General features: G+C 42.1%; 1 protein-coding gene across 1 annotated transcript; it reads left to right on the forward strand.

Annotated features, from left to right (window-relative positions):
- Positions 1–961: 961 nt before the first annotated feature.
- ATP6AP2 (ATPase H+ transporting accessory protein 2) lies at positions 962–11159 on the forward strand. The gene is made up of 9 exons (XM_082752024.1): positions 962–1059; positions 3138–3268; positions 5241–5369; positions 6498–6593; positions 6789–6926; positions 7228–7281; positions 8218–8367; positions 9162–9278; positions 10131–11159. The coding sequence occupies exons 1-9, from the start codon at positions 1002–1004 to the stop codon at positions 10323–10325; spliced, it is 1068 nt and encodes a 355-aa protein (XP_082608150.1). The 5' UTR covers positions 962–1001; the 3' UTR covers positions 10326–11159.
- Positions 11160–16998: the final 5839 nt, after the last annotated feature.

Genomic DNA, 16998 nt, shown 5'->3' on the forward strand with positions numbered 1-16998 from the left:
ACAAATGAGGTAGCACACATAACCTTCAACTGCAACCCGTGGACATACACGTTGTGTGAGCATTGTTACCTTACAGGATAGTTTTTAACGTGCATTTCTGTCTTTCTCAGTGAAGAGAATGGGCCAGGGTCACTGAAAAAGCAGTTATTCAATTTCCTTGTTTAATGATTGTCATCGTTATGTTTTCTTAACCCTGCTGAGAAGGCAGGAGAGACCACAAGCAGTTTGGTCACACTTTTACTGTGGTATCCACAGACTCTTTGCATTTGCTCTACAGAAGCTGCTGTGTGGTGCTGTTTTCGTGATGCGCCAAGCAGAGCACTAATTACGCGGGTGTTAATTGGAAGTGCCCGTGACTCGCACAGCGTGGTTTATGAAGGTTATGGTGATTTAAGGGGAGGCTGGCCGTGGTGCTGAGGGACACGGTTGAGTGGTGGCAGTGGTGTCAGGGGGTGGTTGGACATGGAGCCCCTGAAGCCCCCCTCCAGCCCTAATGGCTGTGTGACCCCCCCATCACCAACGGCTCCCTGCGCACACCCACTCCCCCTCACAGCGCCTCATGGAGCCTGTGATTGGTTGGTTTGCCTGTCAATCAGAGCTTTTCCCTCCCCCCGCACGGCCGTGCTGAGGGGGCAGTGGGAGGGGCGAGGCCCTGACCTCTCGCGCTTCGATTGGACAAGGCGGTTGTCAATCGGTCCCACTAGGCTCCGCCTCCTTGACAATTTACCGGTAGGGTGAACGGCCGCAGAGCTCCCCCCGCGATCTGATTGGCCCAGCGGAAACGCCACTCAAACCACGGCCCCGCCCCCCAGCGCGGCAGCGCCTCACCTGACGGGCCGGGCCGGTGAGTGGGCGGGGCTGTCCCCTCGGTCCCGCCCCGCCGCCGGGAACGCCGCTCTCTCATTGGCCGCGGCGGCTGCTCGTCAGCGCTCGGCAGCGGGGGGCCGGGCGTCTTCCCGGCTGGGCCTGGCAGTGCGGCGGCGGCCGGCGGCGGGGGTGCCATGGGGCGGCGGGGCGCTGTGCCTGCGGCGGTGCTGCTGGCCGCGGCCTGCTTGGCCGGTGAGAGGGCAGGGACAGGGAGGGAGTGAGGTGGGCGGCCGTTAGTGGCTGTTAACGGCCGTAACGGTCGTTAACGGCCGGTCGCGCGCCTCAACGGCCAGGCCGCAGCGGTTGGGAAGGGGCGCGCGGGGGGGGTGAAGGGGGGCGAGCGGCGGCTCAGCCTGGGCTGTGGGGGCTGGGGGGGCGTCGTGTGGGGTCGGGGGTTGGCTGGGGAAGGAGGGGACCCCAAAGAGCACCTGGTTCTGCCCCCCTGCCATGGGCAGGGACACCTCCCCCCAGCTCAGGCTGCCCACAGCCCCATCCAGCCTGGCCTTGAGCACCTTCAGGGATGGGGCACCCACAGCTTCTCTGGGCAGCCTGTGCCAGCGCCTTACCACCCTCCAATTACAGAATTTCTTCCAAATATCTATCCTAAATCCATCTTCTTTTAGTTTAAACCATTCCCCCTTGTCCTGTCACTATCTGATTGAGCGAAACTGTAATTGTCAATTCCTTCTTAAGCAAACTGTCATGGAAACCTGCATGTTTTTCAAGATACGGTTTGCTATGCCACCACGCTTGATAGCAGGCCACCCAGAGAACCTATATCAATTTAAAACAAAAGCGTTTTTGAACCGGCTCCGTATGCATCTGTTGATTTGGCCTCCTGCCTGCCTTTTGCCACCCTTCCCTGACCTGCTTCATAGCACTTTGTTCCTTTAGCATGTTTATTGTAACATAGCTCAGGTTTACTGTCAACATTGGTATGCATGATTATGACCCAGGTTTAAAGCGACATCTTCAAGGTCGAATTGGTTAAACTAATGTCAAGAAAAATTATAATTGTGCTTCACATCAGTTACTACTGATGCTTGCTTTTTTTTATGTGTGTATGTGTAGGGCCTTTAGGTTTACAGATCCCCTGGGGAAGTACTTTCTATAGCTGCTCAGGCTGGTAACTAATTTCCAGTGGTCATGAGAGTAGCTGCTTATATTTTCTTTAAAAGTTTACCACAAATGTGTAAGTTTGAAGCACGTAATCAGACTGATGGTGTAATTGGAATTGAAGCTTAGGTGGCCTGCAAATGTTTGTTGCTTCCTTCCTTGTTTTTCTTAAACATCATATCAGATAATTTTTATGGTAGAAGCATATTTCTGAAACTCTGCATTGTGTGTGTGATTGCTCACATACAGATTTGCACCAAATATGTTTTAGAATTGATTTAGATAAGCTGTTAGGTGTTTGTGTACACACAGTCTTGCTGTTCTGCCTAAGTGACGTTAAATAGGCAGCTAGACTGAAATAACTCTCTCTCTTATTTCCATGTAGTCCTCTCTGACTTTATTACAGCATAAATGTCATCGTACTACACCCTACAAGTATATGTAGTCAGCTTTGTTGTTGAATGTAACAGGGAAGAGAGGAAAGAGGGATCCCAGGTAAGTGAAAAGCCAGCAAGAGGAGTACAGTGAGTGGTGGCTTTGCACAGTCAGCCGAGGCCCAGTGCTGCATCAAGCGAGAAGTCTTGTGACCTCCCGTGCTGGAGGAGGCAGGGCAGAGACACCGGAGCTGTTCTGCAGGAGCCAGACTGTTCCTGGCAGCGCTCTGTTTAAACCAGCGCTGATGAGCTCAACCGATCCTGGCTGCTCTGGGCTCAGTGTTCAGGCTGTTTACTACACAAATAGAGGGGTTATGCCGTGCAGACCTGGAAGGAAACAGAGCCGTGTTGGTGCATGGCTGCTGCTGAGCTGAGCGTTTGGATTCTGCCTGGCTCTGCTGAGGGTTGGCTTTGCCAGGCCTGAGTTGTCACACAGCTCGTGGCCTGCTAGTGAGTAGGTAGAAGCCTGCTGTGCTGTTGGCTTTAATCATCGTTCAGTTTTTGTCACAGTGTATTTATCTATTCTTAGTCTTTGCTGTATAGATACCTTGCCTCCTGTTACAGAGCACTAAAGCCAATGTTACTCGTTACATATTCGGCATAAAGTGGTAGGTATGAGCAAGACAAGAATGAATGAAAGCTCTGGTATGCTTTACTTCTGTGAGGAGAGAGAGAGAGACTGTAAGAAATGTGACAGCTTGCTTGTTTGTCTGTTTTCAGGTGTACGCAGTGATGAATTTAGTATCTTACGGACACCTCAGTCAGTTGTTTTTCGAGATGGAAGTTGGCCAATTCCTGGCGATCGGATCCCAGATGTGGCTGCGTTATCCATGGGCTTTTCTGTTGAAGAGGTATGTTTGGTATCTTGATTTTTGAAACAACTCGAAAACTACAGACTTGCTGGGTTAACATGCAAATCTTCCTATCATGTGCTGGAATATATAAAATATCATCCTGTCTTGAGGCATGGATGACTTGTCAGAGCGTGGTGTCCAAGCCTGGAGCTGTACCAGTCATATGAGCAGAAGGAGGCTGTGCTAGCTGGCTAGTTTGAATCATCAGCTATAGAAGGAAGCAAGCCTGCAGAGCCTGTAGCAGTCATGGTCATCAGTTGTTCAGAGGCCCAGCTACGTGCTGTTTCCCACCCCCTGTAGTCTTGTAGTGAGAACTTGTGCAGTCCTCTCCAAATTCTTGTGAGCTATCCAGAGGGATCTTTTCTTGGGTATTCTGAAAATGATGAGAAATGTCTTGGCTAAGCAGGCATTTTGTCAGGTCAGCAAGTTTGTCTGCTAAGCATAGTTAATTAGAACAAGTGAAAAGGTTGCTTAGGAAGTAATCGAAGCACTTGAAAACCTAATTTGTTTCCCAGATTAGTTTTTTGGACAAACATAGCTTTAGTGATACTTGAAGTGAGGCAGACAAGTAAAAGTTCATGGACAGATTCCACGTTGCTTACTGATTTTTTTTTTTTTTTTTTTTTTTTTTGCTGGGCTGCAGAAAGGACAAGTGACTACTGAAGTAGCCTATGAAAGTTTTTAATGGCAAGGTGTCTTAGCAGTGTCTGTGTGCAGCCAGATGCTGAAAACTGCAAGCTGGGATATCCTCAGAGTGCTGGCGGGGGAGTTCAGTTCCCATTTCTTCCATACAGCAACTGGGCAAGAGGTCTGATAATGCTGGTTTGAATGCAGATCTGTTTAGCCTGTATTTTGGGACTTGTTTAACATAGCACAGTGTCAATTAATTATGCTTGTAATCGTGAAACTAGTAAAATAAATTTCTATGCCTAGTGTTCACAATAACTATATTTGTATTATTAAGAAAAAAAAAAAAACACAAAACAGTGATCACAAGGTAGGCACCTTCCGACACTGCTGTTGAGAATACTGTGGGTCCAAAACACTCGTTTTGCAGTTTGCATCAGGCTGTAGTCTAGGAAACTAATCTGACAGCACAGTAGGTTACACTGTAAAGATTTTTAAATATGTACTGCATTAGATTGGCAAAAATAGTCATTAGGTAGGCTTCCCCTGTTGATGTTATAAAAAGTTTTTTCTTTTGTTTAAAGTGACATAGTTCATAATGTCAGTGACATTTTACATCCAAAATCCAAATGATTTGGTTTCATAAAACTTAAACAAAGAAAAAAAAGGCAGTTACATCTTTTAAACAAATGGAGAAATGTGATTTAATTCATGACAAACAGTTGAGTTTGTATTTGTGTGCCTGAGTAAACTAGCCATGTACCATTAACTGTGCTCTTGCCAATATGTAACTGTAGTTAGTTACTAAGGAATCCTTTTATGTCTCTATGGAAGTTTGTGGGTTTTTAGGTTGGTGATGGTCTGTTAGTACTGCTAACACCCCTCCTCCCATTTCTTTGTGGTACTGACTTACCAAGATGCTAGTGTTTTGATGTTTCTAAATATGTTTCTGTGCTGTTTTGTGGAAGTTTGTTTTGTTTTGTTTTGTTTTTTAAAAAAAGCTTTACTTAACGAATACAGACTGTACTTTTACTTTTCTATGGGAAATAACTCTTGAAGTATCCAATATGTATAATGTTCTCTCAATGCAGACTTTGTTGTGAAATTGCTGGTAGCTTGTAGAGTAGCAGTTTCCTCATGGTTAACTTCAGACAGCGTTACTCAAGATGGATGCATTCTAGTCATACTTATTTCCCCATGAAATTTCCAATAGGGTGTCCTGTACAGAGTTATTGACAAAATAAGTTATTTTGCTGTAACAGTCAGGGAGGGTTCCCCTCTCTCTGTCCTCCTGTGTAATACAAGTGGTTGTTTTGTTTTGTCTTCTACTATTTTGTAACAGGACCTTCCCTGGCCTGGGCTTGCAGTGGGTGATCTGTTCCACAGACCACGAGCTACTGTGTTAGTAACGGTGAAGGGAGTAGACAAGCTGACCTTGCCTGTGAAGGGAATTTCTTACCCTATTGAGAACGTGAGTATCCGCATCTGGAGCAGTCTTTCCACTTCTGTGACTCTTTTGATCTAATTAGAAGTGCCAGGCTTTCTACTGTAGTCCTTGAAGTTCTCATAATTCTTAACTTTGCTTGAAGTTCACGTATCCCCCTAGAATGATGGATCAGGCTGTATCGATAAATAATCCAGTCTGACTGCTGTACAAGGTCAGAGGCCTTTGAAGTTGATGTAGGCTCTCCTGCGCTGAGTTTGTTTGACAAAAGCACGACAGAACCCTTACATATAGGGTAGTAGTCTTCAGTCATATTCACGCTTGTAACTTGTAAAAGTTCAGAGGTGTACTTAATGCCTATTTATTTCCCATTAAAAGAAATTAAGATTCCAAGTCTTCAGCTTTTTCGCTGCTGTGGCTTCAAATGAGCTGCTTCAAATGTATACTGGTTCTCCAGTATTCAAGAATAATTTCAAATGATTATTGCCAAGTTCATGTTCGGGGCCACTGGGTACTAATTATCCTAACCTACAGACTTAGCAATATTTATTAGAAAAAAGATGTTTGTGCTCTTTAACTAATGAATGGAAATGTCATTCTGCTTCTTTCTGGATAAAACCTAGAAATAAGTGTTTAGAAAAACTTAAGAGTTTTATTCGCATACCTGTAACGGCTCTAATGCCATGCTAGGACTTCTTTTGCTCTCAGTAATTTGCATGTGGTTCATTTCTTTGGTATTTCAGCAATTGGTCTTTCTACCGATATATTTTCATTCCACAGCTTTCTGTGGTTCATAACTTTCAATTTATGGTAACGTGGGTTCAGCCTTTTGTATTGCTTTTATATTTGTTGGTCTGGCTTCCTTGGGAAATGAGGCTATACTTTCAGCTTAAGTTAGCCTCGTAATGACACAATCGTGGCCTCTTGGAGTTCTTAAAAATGTGTGGTGTTCACCATATTTGCAAGTAGTCTGTTAACAGTTGTGCAATTGTTATTTTGTACCTTGGCTCTGATTGGTATCTCTTTGAGCAGAGTATGAATAATTCCAAAAAGAGTGTCTCCTATTTTTCCAGACTTCCGTAGTTAAGTAGTTTTCTCCTTTGATGTCATTACATCTGGCTTTACCCCAAAATCTAACTAGACTTTGTGTTTCAGGCTGTTCCTTTCAGCCTGGACAGCGTTGCGAATGCTATTCATAATTTGTTCTCTGAGGAGACTCCTGTGGTCTTGCAGCTGGCCCCCAGCGAGGAAGTGAGTATTGCTTCAGTTCTGGTTGCAAATGTTCTAAATCGGAAGAACACTTTCCACTTGTATGGTTGGAGCAGAAGCAGCTACATGAAAGTATTTTACATTGGAGTATGATTTGCAAGTATGGTTGATTATTAATGTGTGATTGGAGCAACTAAAAAATGAATGTCTCTTATTAAACAATGGCTATTCCTGCAGAGAGTGTACATGGTGGGCAAGGCAAACTCTGTATTTGAAGATCTTTCTGTCACGCTGCGCCAACTGCGAAACCGCTTATTCCAGGACAACTCCATTCTCAGCTCCCTTCCTCTCAACTCCCTCAGCAGAAACAACGAGGTAAAGAAAAAAAAAAACAAAAACCTAACCAATGAGTACTTGTAGGTTATTTTTTAATATGCTTTTCCACTTTCTTCTTCCTTTGCCTAGAAGAGCACCCTTTTTCTAATTGAATTCTAAAAACTATGGTTTAAGTTCTTCTGTAAGTAACTTTATTAAAAGTAATTGCCTTCTAGTATGTTTTGATGCTGGAGCAGACATAACCTGTTAGAAAATATGGAGGCTTGCAATAAAATAAGGCTTCTCTGACTCTCCTTTCATCATAAGAAACACATCTTTTTCTTTTTGTCTCCTTCCCCAGGTTGACTTGCTTTTTCTGTCAGAACTACAAGTCCTACATGATATTGCAAGCCTGGTAAGATTTTTTTTTTTTTTTTTTTTTTTTTTTTTTTTTTTTTGTGAAACACTTCCTACACCTGAGGTCTCAAACTTCAAAGATACTGTTTAAAGGTAGAGAAGCCATAGCCAGGGTACTTGGCAAACAGTGATATGCGCTCAAGTGTATCATTGTTTGGTTGCATCAGTTTAAATGTGTTCTTGAGGTATTTGAATCAGCCTAATTCTTATGGAAGGAAATGAGAACTGGTTCTCTGTAGCTTCTTTTTTTGTTGTGTTTTGAGGTACTATTTCTCCATACACACAGGAAGTACTCAATGAGGAATTTGCAGGTCTTTCGTAGTTTTTTTTACCTGAGAAGTGTAATGGTAGTTAAGAACATGTTCTACCTGTCTACCTGACCCTGTCTACCATTTCACTTCAAAATGTCATTGTTCCATTTACTTGAAAAAGAGTGACTTCTGTAGCATGAATTGTGATGAATAGATAATACTCCTTAAGTAAAATACTTTTGTATGTGGGCAACAGTAAGGTGGAAGTTGCAATATACTCACTTCTGCAGGGCCAAGCTTCAGTGGAGGGAGTAGTAGTATCCAGGTATTGTAGTTAAGTTTTTTTTTCCAACTTTTATTTTTAAGGCAAGTATAGAGAGAGGATTCTGACAAGAATAAAAGTATGTTTCTTTTACTAGAGCTCTAGATTACATGTATGCAATCTCATGTTATAAATAGATGCTACATGATGATCGTCTGCTTTCTTCTGTAGCTTAAGGAAAAATAAAAACAACACACTTGTGGACACCTTTGTAGTTAAGTTGGCCAAAAATCTCTGGTCAGTGTGGAATATGACTGGAAAGTGAAGCTGGATTAGTCCCAGCATACTGAATTTGTGAAAATGTTTTTCAAGTAACCTGTTTATGAATTAAATTCTTCCTGTCCTCAATTGTGTCCCAAAGCTGTCTCGACACAAGCACTTGGCCAAAGATCACTCTCCAGACCTGTATTCTCTGGAGCTGTCTGGTTTGGAAGAAGTTGGAAAACGGTATGGGGAAGATTCTCAGCAATTCAAGGATGCTTCTCAAATTCTTGTAGACTCCTTGCAAAAGGTATACTTTCTAGCTAAGGAACAAAACGCATAGCAATACTAAGGAAAGACTTTTTTTTGCGTTAACAACATAGGATTTAGCTTTTTGATCGTGTTCTGCTGTGAACTGCCACTTAATTAGTGATGGCCTTACTGATTTTTTTTTTTTTAATTGATTTCTACAACACATTTGTTCAGTTATAAAATTGAATATTAGAACTTGTTGCTGTATAGAATCATGTCAACATCATGTCACAGTATCTTAAATGCTTTGGATGAAGGAGTAGGAATGTGTTAAAACCTAATATAAGATATGAGCTGATACATCTGTCTTTCCTAAACAAACATCTTGCATTTAAAAACCACCAGCATGTCTCACCAATACTGGCCAGTGAAATGTGGAAATCTTTTTTTATCCTGGGGTACAGTGATTAGTCTCCCGTTGCCATGACGTTGTGTAAACCTTAATTTCCAACCATTCAAGAAAGTATTGCTTTAGCTGGTCTTACATAATTGTTAGCTGATATTTATTAAGACCTGACACCAGTAAGTTTCAAGTTTCAAAAGCGTGATGGAAAAGTGTAAATTATGAATTTACTAAGGCAAGTAACTGTTTACTCTGAGATGTTGTAAACCAGCTGGAAGTTGGCCCTTTCTTGCTGGAACTCAAAAATAGTAGCTTTTATTTTACAACTTTCTACAATCTTCTTAATCCTGAAACTGACATGTTACGGTTTAGTACATCTTGCTTACAAAGCCCTCCTTAATTCCTGGCTACAGTTTAGGCTTTCAATTAAGTCACTTTTGCTCTTCCAGTTTGCAGATGAGATGTATAATCTGTATAGTGGGAATGCAGTAGTAGAAGTGGTGGCTGTGAAGACGTTTAATTCTCCCCTCACAAGGAAGACTCGCTCCATTCTCCAGTCTTCACAGGTAGTATACGTACATTTTTCTGTATCTCACCTGTTGACAGCACAAATACATCCAAACTGCATCACTTCTTTACCCAAGCATAACTTTTTAAGGACTAAGGTACTGACTTTGATGTAGGCATGGGTGTGAAGAGGTCAGCTTACCTTTAATGATTTTGAATAAATCATGCAGTAATTTAGTTTAAAGACAGCTTCAAGATGTGGTCTAATCCTGCCCACTGCTCAAAGCAGGATTAATTTAGGAGTTTGATCAGGCTCCGTAGGTCCTTGTCCAGCCAAGTTCTTGAAATGTCTAGAGAGGCTGCAGAACTTGTAGCCTTGGACAACCTGTTCCAAAATCTTACCACTTTGACTGTGAAAATTTCCCTTGTTTCTTGTTAGAATTTGTACTCCTGCACTGTTTTCCCCAGTATAGTAGTGCACGCAAGCCCTGCTTCATGGGGGTTGAGTAGAGAGAAACCTTCTTTGACCTGCTGCAGCTGAGGATGCAGTTTACCTTCATTGTGGCAGGGGTGGACTGCTGGCTCTGTTCACCCTGTCCAACGGGCCCCCTCTTCGGAGCGGTTCCCCAGCTGGTCAGTGCCCAGCCTGTGTTGTCAGGTGGGGTTATTCTGCCAGGTGCAGGGCTTTGCATTTGTCCTCATTGGATTTCATGAGGCTCTTGTCAGCCCCTTCCTTTGGATTCCATTAATGTCAGTCACGTAATCACTTTTGCATTTTGTGCCCTAGCATCAGAGTTGTCTGGACAAAAATGCATCTCTGATTTAGATGGCTTGGATTTTTGATGTAGTCAGAATGCGTTTTGTATGCAAAATAACTTGTTAAAGTAATGCACTTATTTTCTTCGTTACAGAGTGAATCAGATAATCCGTATAACCTTGCCTATCCGTACAACTACAACTACTCTGTAATCTTCAACATCATTCTGTGGATGATGATAGGTCTTGCTTTAGCTGTGATAGTCATCTCCTACAACCTCTGGAACATGGATCCTGGGTATGACAGCATTATTTACAGGATGACGAATCAGAAGATAAGAATGGATTGAACTAAAGTGTTCCAGCACAGGGAAATGATGAAGAGTAAGGTCTCCTTTACTTTGTGTGGAAACAAATACTCTTACATGGTTAACTGTGGAATTTTTAAAGGTGTATTTATTTCCAAGCATCTTTTTTTTTTTTTCCCTCCTCCTCTTAATCCTATTTTAAAAGTTAGTTGTAGCACTAGATTGGGTTTAGAAATTCAAATCTGCTTGTTTAACAATGAAAACACTTCCCCCAAACTGATTGTTATGAAAGTAACATCATTCCATTTTTTTTTTTTAAATCATGTAACATGAGTTTCAGAAATGCCCTGTACTGCCTGTGACCATGTGCAAAACAGACTGAAATTATGACACAGGAAGATTATAAATTGTAGTTAAATTGTTGTGTTGTATATTATGAACCAGTTGTAAATGTTTGATGTAAATATTTATAATGGCTATATGTAACTTTGGAGAGGATAGTCGTTATTCTTTAGTAAAATATTAAATGCTACAAGATCAGGATTCTAGTGGCAGAAATGGCATTTTGATCTCATGATGATGGCTCAGATAGCCAGAAGGGTGCTTTACCAAGAACCGTAACGATTTGGAGATAAATAACACTAGTGTGGCTGGTCTATACAGTGGAGAGCCTGGAAATATGGAAGTAGCACCAGTCTGAGCATCCTGTAGTTAAAGGTTCCTATTATGATGCTTCATGTTCCTTCCATTTGTGTTGATGTTATTAAAAAAATGAACAAACTTCTTTTTGATGATAAGAGTGGACCAACACTTGATTACAGTCCTGCTTCGATCGTTCAATAAAACAAAGAACAGTTCCTGAATGCATGCATTGTTTGTGGCTTCGTGGGTGGGGACACTTCTATTTCGCCTTCCTAGCTCAGCTGAACGGAGCAGCTGCGAGCAGCCTCCCATATCTGAGAGTGGGCCCAAGTCTCTTAACAGCTTAGATTTAACTGTCTTTCAAAAGTAAATGTTGGAGGATCATCTTGTATGCGTTCATTTTCTTAAGCCAAAGAGCGGGTGTAGCTAACGCAAACTGTTAATCTGTGGTTTGAGTCTTTTTTAGAACTCCCCACTTTTCAGAAATTTTCAGTTGCTCTTGTGGTAGATGAAATTCCTCTAGAATACAGTAACGTGAGCTAAATCTACTGCTGCACAGTGAATTAATCTGTCTTGCTTCCTGACATGTCTGATTTGGAGGGGTTGAAGTTGTGCATGTGTTCCTGTCTTGGAGACACTTCACAATGCTTTGTGTCGATGTGCGTAACTCAGTGCAGCTTTGCCAAAGTCTAGAAAATCCTGCTTAGTTTAGTGTTTTTTCTTTTACAATTCAAAATTACCTTCAACAGGGTTTAAGATTAATGTGGATTAAAAATCCTATTAAAAATAGGATAAATAGATGGAAGAGCGCACTGCTGGTTTCTCTGGACAATTTCAACCTGACAAGAGCATTCTGTAATGTATTTGCAGTGTTTTAATGAGCATCAAATACATCTGGTGAAGTTGTACAACTTTATTATGAAAACAGTGCTCTGTCATCCAGTTTCGATAGTCGTGAACCCTAACGTTTAAAGTGAACTATAATGTGATAGTCTGTATGTTACTTTAAACTTTGACTGCTTTGAGATGACTTAATGTGGAAGACACTATCACAGAACTTCAGTAGAAGCATGATCCAGAGTAAGAAAAGGGGGAGTACACCAATAGTAGAATCTTTCCAAATCAAGGATAATTTAATGAAAATGACTTATGTGGCAGGAGGAGGAGTAACTACTGTCAGGTTACTGTCAGATTATGGGAAACATTTTGCACTGAGAAGTTCACACACAAAGGTAAGACAGATGTAAATGCTGTGGGAATATTCAGGAGCTTGTGTTGTTTTCAACTGTCTCGGACATAAAGCAGCTGAAGTAGAGTAAGCTTCTTCATGAGATTCTGCTTGTCCTAAACAACACTAAGGGGTTTGAAATGTTAAAATACTCTAAGAAACAATGACATACTAATTCCATGATATTTCATGTCACTCTTTGAAATTTCTTGTCCCTGAATTATGATTTTTGTGTCTTTTTATATTAATTTCCATCTTCCTTAAGGAGATGCTCAAGTTCCATTTCTGAGATTTTTGCTTGAACTTCCTGGTCAATTGCAACATCTTTGCCACAACCTACAGTGATTACAGAATGTGCTGAGATAACCTTATGTACTAAAATCTTGAAATGATGAACTCAGCTGTACCACAGGGCTGCTGTAATTCGTTTAAAGTAAATGGGAAGCATTATTGTAACAGGCTGTGAGGATCTCTCAGAGGTTCTTCACATGGAAGAGGAGTACCCTGGGGGTAAAAGCATATTGCATTGTGGTTCTGATAGGCTAAGTACTGTTGTATCAGAAGTGTTGATCCTTCACCTGCTTTTATTGCTGGTAGGTGGCTCCAATTGCAACTTCCCTGGAGTGTTTCAGGTAGGCTTTTTTTTTTTTTAAAAAAAAAAAAAGATACTGTGTATCTGTCTGGTACTAGGACTTCTAATACTTCTGCAAGATTAGGCTAGTAGCCCTGCGTGTTCCTTATTCTGAGCAAGGAGGAATGTTGATTGTCTGAAAATTAGTCACGCTAAAGCCTTTTTAGTGAGGATTTACTTCAGTTTGCACTTGATGCTGGTTTACATCCATTTAATGCAATCCTAGTTCACTTAATTCAGAAATTCAGAGGTCCTTATCAGATTAATAGTCCACTTCAGGTACTGGTGAAGAGTTTCCCAGGAGCCAGTTGTTTAAAGTGACTGTGTAATTAATTGTGTTTCACATCTGCACGCCAGCTAGCTGGGTAGCTATACTGTATTCAGCATGAAGTTTGCAATATAGCTCCTTAAAATGAAGGATTTGCTATTGAGATGGCCATCCTGCCGTCTCTTCCACTTCACTGCTGCTGCAGGCTTGAACTTCACTTTTTAAAGCAAGTCTTAAGACTACTGCCACTTCCCACCCTCTGTTTGAAGGACACGTTCAAATTCCCACCTCCCGTGTTAGTAGCACACTTGTTCACTTTCATGGCTGTGGGCCCCTAGTGGGTGCTGGAGATGCTTTTGAGTACTCTCGTGTGCCATTTCTTAAATTTAACAGCTGCTTTTAAAGCCACTGTAAGGCCACTGTGCTTTTAGATCGAGTTTTTATATTATACAGCAGTGCTGATCCTGAGCTACTAATCAAATAAGCAATTAGAATACTGATTTCTGAGCCAGGAATAGCCTTTTTACATTTAGAATTCAATTAATTAATTAGAATGAAAGTGCTGTCAACACCATTAGATGTGCTATTGATCATTACCTTTAGATTTAATCTCCCCAAGAATACAACCTGTTAAAAGGCTTGTGATGTGGCAGAAATTGTAGGCTTTGCGTACCATGCTACCAGGAGAGCAATGAAACTGGCACGAGAAGTTCTGTGAAGAAAGACAACAGTGAAGCCTGTAATTTTGTTTTTGAAAGGGAAATTATCACTGTTTCACTGTTTGCTCAAGGCATTCTGATGAGGCCAGGGGAGAGTGAGGGATGTGGGGGAAAATATGAACACCCTATCAGGATCCTGCCTGAAGTGGCAAGGGCAGGAGAGTGGTCACACAGCATCCACTGTCGAGCAACTCAAGTGTTGCTTTTGATATTTGGATTGAAAAGAGAAAGTAAAACATACAATAAAGGGCTCTTTTAAGAGTCAGTGTGATGCTTTTTCTAGATAATCCCTCAAAGCCCAAACTTGGCAGCTCAGAGTTATAATTTAGGGTTTGGGTATGCTTCAGCTCTCCAGACTGCTCCATGGTAGACATGGCAACTTTCAAAGTCCTTTCAGCCCCTACCCTGCTGCTGCGGCACACAGGCAAGTAAAGCCCAAACCAGGTCTAAAATACACAAATGCTGTGTTTCCAATTTAATAAAAACAAAAGGAACTGGAAGAGAAGAAAACATTGAAACGCACGTGTTGAACAAGCTTTCATCTGACTGCTGGGATTTACAGGTCAGCTACAACGGAGGTGATACATGCAGTGCCACTGGGCTGAGTGCAGAGATTTCAGCAGCTCTGTTCCCTGCAAAGCTAGCACGGATGCTGGCACCGCTGCTGCCAAAAGCCCAGGTGGCCACAGTCCTGTCAGACAGGATTGATTTTCAGAAGTTCAGGTACAAGAGCGCACTGGAGCAGGCCAAAACAGGAACAGACATGCAGCGCTCCGACAGTGCTGTGATCCTGAGGGGTTATTTAACAAAATTATTAGGAATGCTGTTCTCAGATAGATGCTGCTTTGTGCTCCTTATTGACCTATGCTTGGAGTGCCTGAGGACAGCTTTTCGCATATAAATCCTATCTTTTAATAGGGACTATGATGTACTTTCAGAGTTAAAAAGGTTCTTCTGTTGTAGAAGAACAGTTTCACAGTAGAGAAATCAAATTTCGTAATGCCACCAATGTCATCCAACATCATCAAAAAGACACAGCTAAGTTCTTGGCATGAATGCACATCATAAAACACCTTAGAATGCTTCGTAAGGGAGACAAAATTAATGGTTGCACCGAATGTTTTTAGAAAGACTGTCAAATTCCACTTTAATTATGCTCCAGTGCATGAATTTACGATGACAAATTTATATGCCCTTAATTTAGCAAGCATATGCTTTATATTAGGCAATGGGGACAGAGTCGGTATGCTAAGATAAATTCACAGTGAGTTAACTGGGATCCTACAGCCGGCACTGTAGGGTCATGGGCTTCTGGAGGACCTAAGTGCTGCCTATCTGCCGCCCTGCCTTGTTTTACTTCCTTGAAATGGTGTGGTCAAAGTGCCCAGGGAATTGACAAAAAGAAAAAAAAAAAAAGTCTGTTCCAATACCTGTATAATCAATTACAGCATTTGGAACACAGCAGAGCTAAAAGGGAGTGCTAACTACATCCTACAGCAGGTCATCAATCAAAATCCTGACTAATGTATGAGAGCAGTATGGAAATAAAAAACCCTTTAAGTGATCAGACAGCTCTCAGCTCCTCAGAATCTATTCCTGTCACTCCGCATCCCTGCTGCAAGGGGCAGGGGGGGACAAAGGAGGGAAAATATACAAGAACAGCTGTAGCAATTATCTTCAATACCTCAAATATTTCAGCGAGTTGACAGAGCTGGGGAGGCAGCTGGACTCCTGCCACTGCTCGCCACAGCCAAGCTGCCACAGCTGCCACAGCTGCCTGGCTCTGAAGGGAGCACTTCTCTAAGCTGTGTTTGGGAATGTGCAGCTCTGCCTGACAGAAAGCTTCAGGGAAGTGAGAGCTGGGTTGTAGGAGCGATCCTGGAGAGCAGAGAGGTTCTGCCTGGCATCTCTGAATGCTCTGCGCTTTCCAAGGAAAGCCTGGGGGCACCCAGGTGGTCACAGTAGCTTGGGGTAACCTGAAAGGAAAATGCACCAGAAGGAGTGCAGTCACCTGCACGTCATGAAGAAGTGGAGTGAGGAGGTGGAACAGGCCTCTGTATAAATTGGTCTTAATCTCTGTGCATACTTGCATGTACACACACAGGCACACACTGTTACATCAACCTTTACACTGGGAGAAGAGGTTTCATCCCTCTATTGAAAACTTTTTTTTTTTTTTTTAAGTGGAAATACATTCTTTCCGTCTTTTAAAGATTTCAAAAACCATATGCACAATATTTTCTAAAAATGAGGCTTTATAAACTCAGAAGGCTAATAGGAATGCATGCATCCTGTAAAAGCATTTGCAGGAAAATCGTTCCCATACCACTGACGTTCACAAAGGTGACTCCATCTACTGGAAAATAGCTTATTTTTGGTACTTTGGGAGAAAAGAAAGATCTTCGTACCAGAAAGTAAACAAACAGCAACCTCCTCTCTAGACCATCCAGGCTTATTTCAGTTGTAGTCGTCTGAAACATCAGTTAGAAAATATTTCTTTGAAAGCACCTTACTTCAAGCAACGGTGCTGCTTCAAGGGTCTTCTTCCTTGACAAAACTGTGCTATTCTGCAGTGTCTATCAGAATCACTAAATATATGCTTGTGGATTCTTTTTTTTTTTTTTTTTTTTTTTTTGTAGAGGTTAGTGTGCCTGGGGAGGGAGGTGGGGAAGAGATTCCGGCCTTTTGCAATCGAAGTCATTGTCACGGGACTGGCTTCCTCATCTTGAATGAGCAGCCTAGCTGTAAACATCACAAAACATTTTAGTTCCTCCTCCACTTCCCTTTTTCCCCCCCCCTCCTTTTGTCCCAGAGGTTCCTGGGGGTTCATCCACCAGGCAGTCACCTTTATGGTGTTCCTCCTTCCCAGCCCGTGTGTGGCCCTTACATGGCCCAGACCTGGTTCTGAGCAAATCCCAGCACTGCCAAGATGTTGAGTGCTGGCAGGGGTCTCCAAGCCCCAGTCACCATTATTTCCAACACTGTGTAAGAGGCAGTAGTTACTATAACCTAAATTAGCCCTTTGGTGGAGGGGAAAAATATCTAAAAAGCTCAAGTCTTTTAACCATACCTCCTTCCTACTTCCTTCACGAGGCTCCCTGTAGCATACAACACAGCTTTTAGCTAGAAAATAAATAAATTTACATTCCTACCTTCATTTTCTTTCCTGCTCAAGTTCTTCTTCTTCAGTCTCTATTAAAATTCTTTTTTAGTTGTGTTTCTAATTT

The sequence above is a fragment of the Aythya marila genome (genome assembly GCF_965140915.1).
Source record: "Aythya marila genome assembly, chromosome: 1".
Taxonomy (NCBI): domain Eukaryota; kingdom Metazoa; phylum Chordata; class Aves; order Anseriformes; family Anatidae; genus Aythya; species Aythya marila.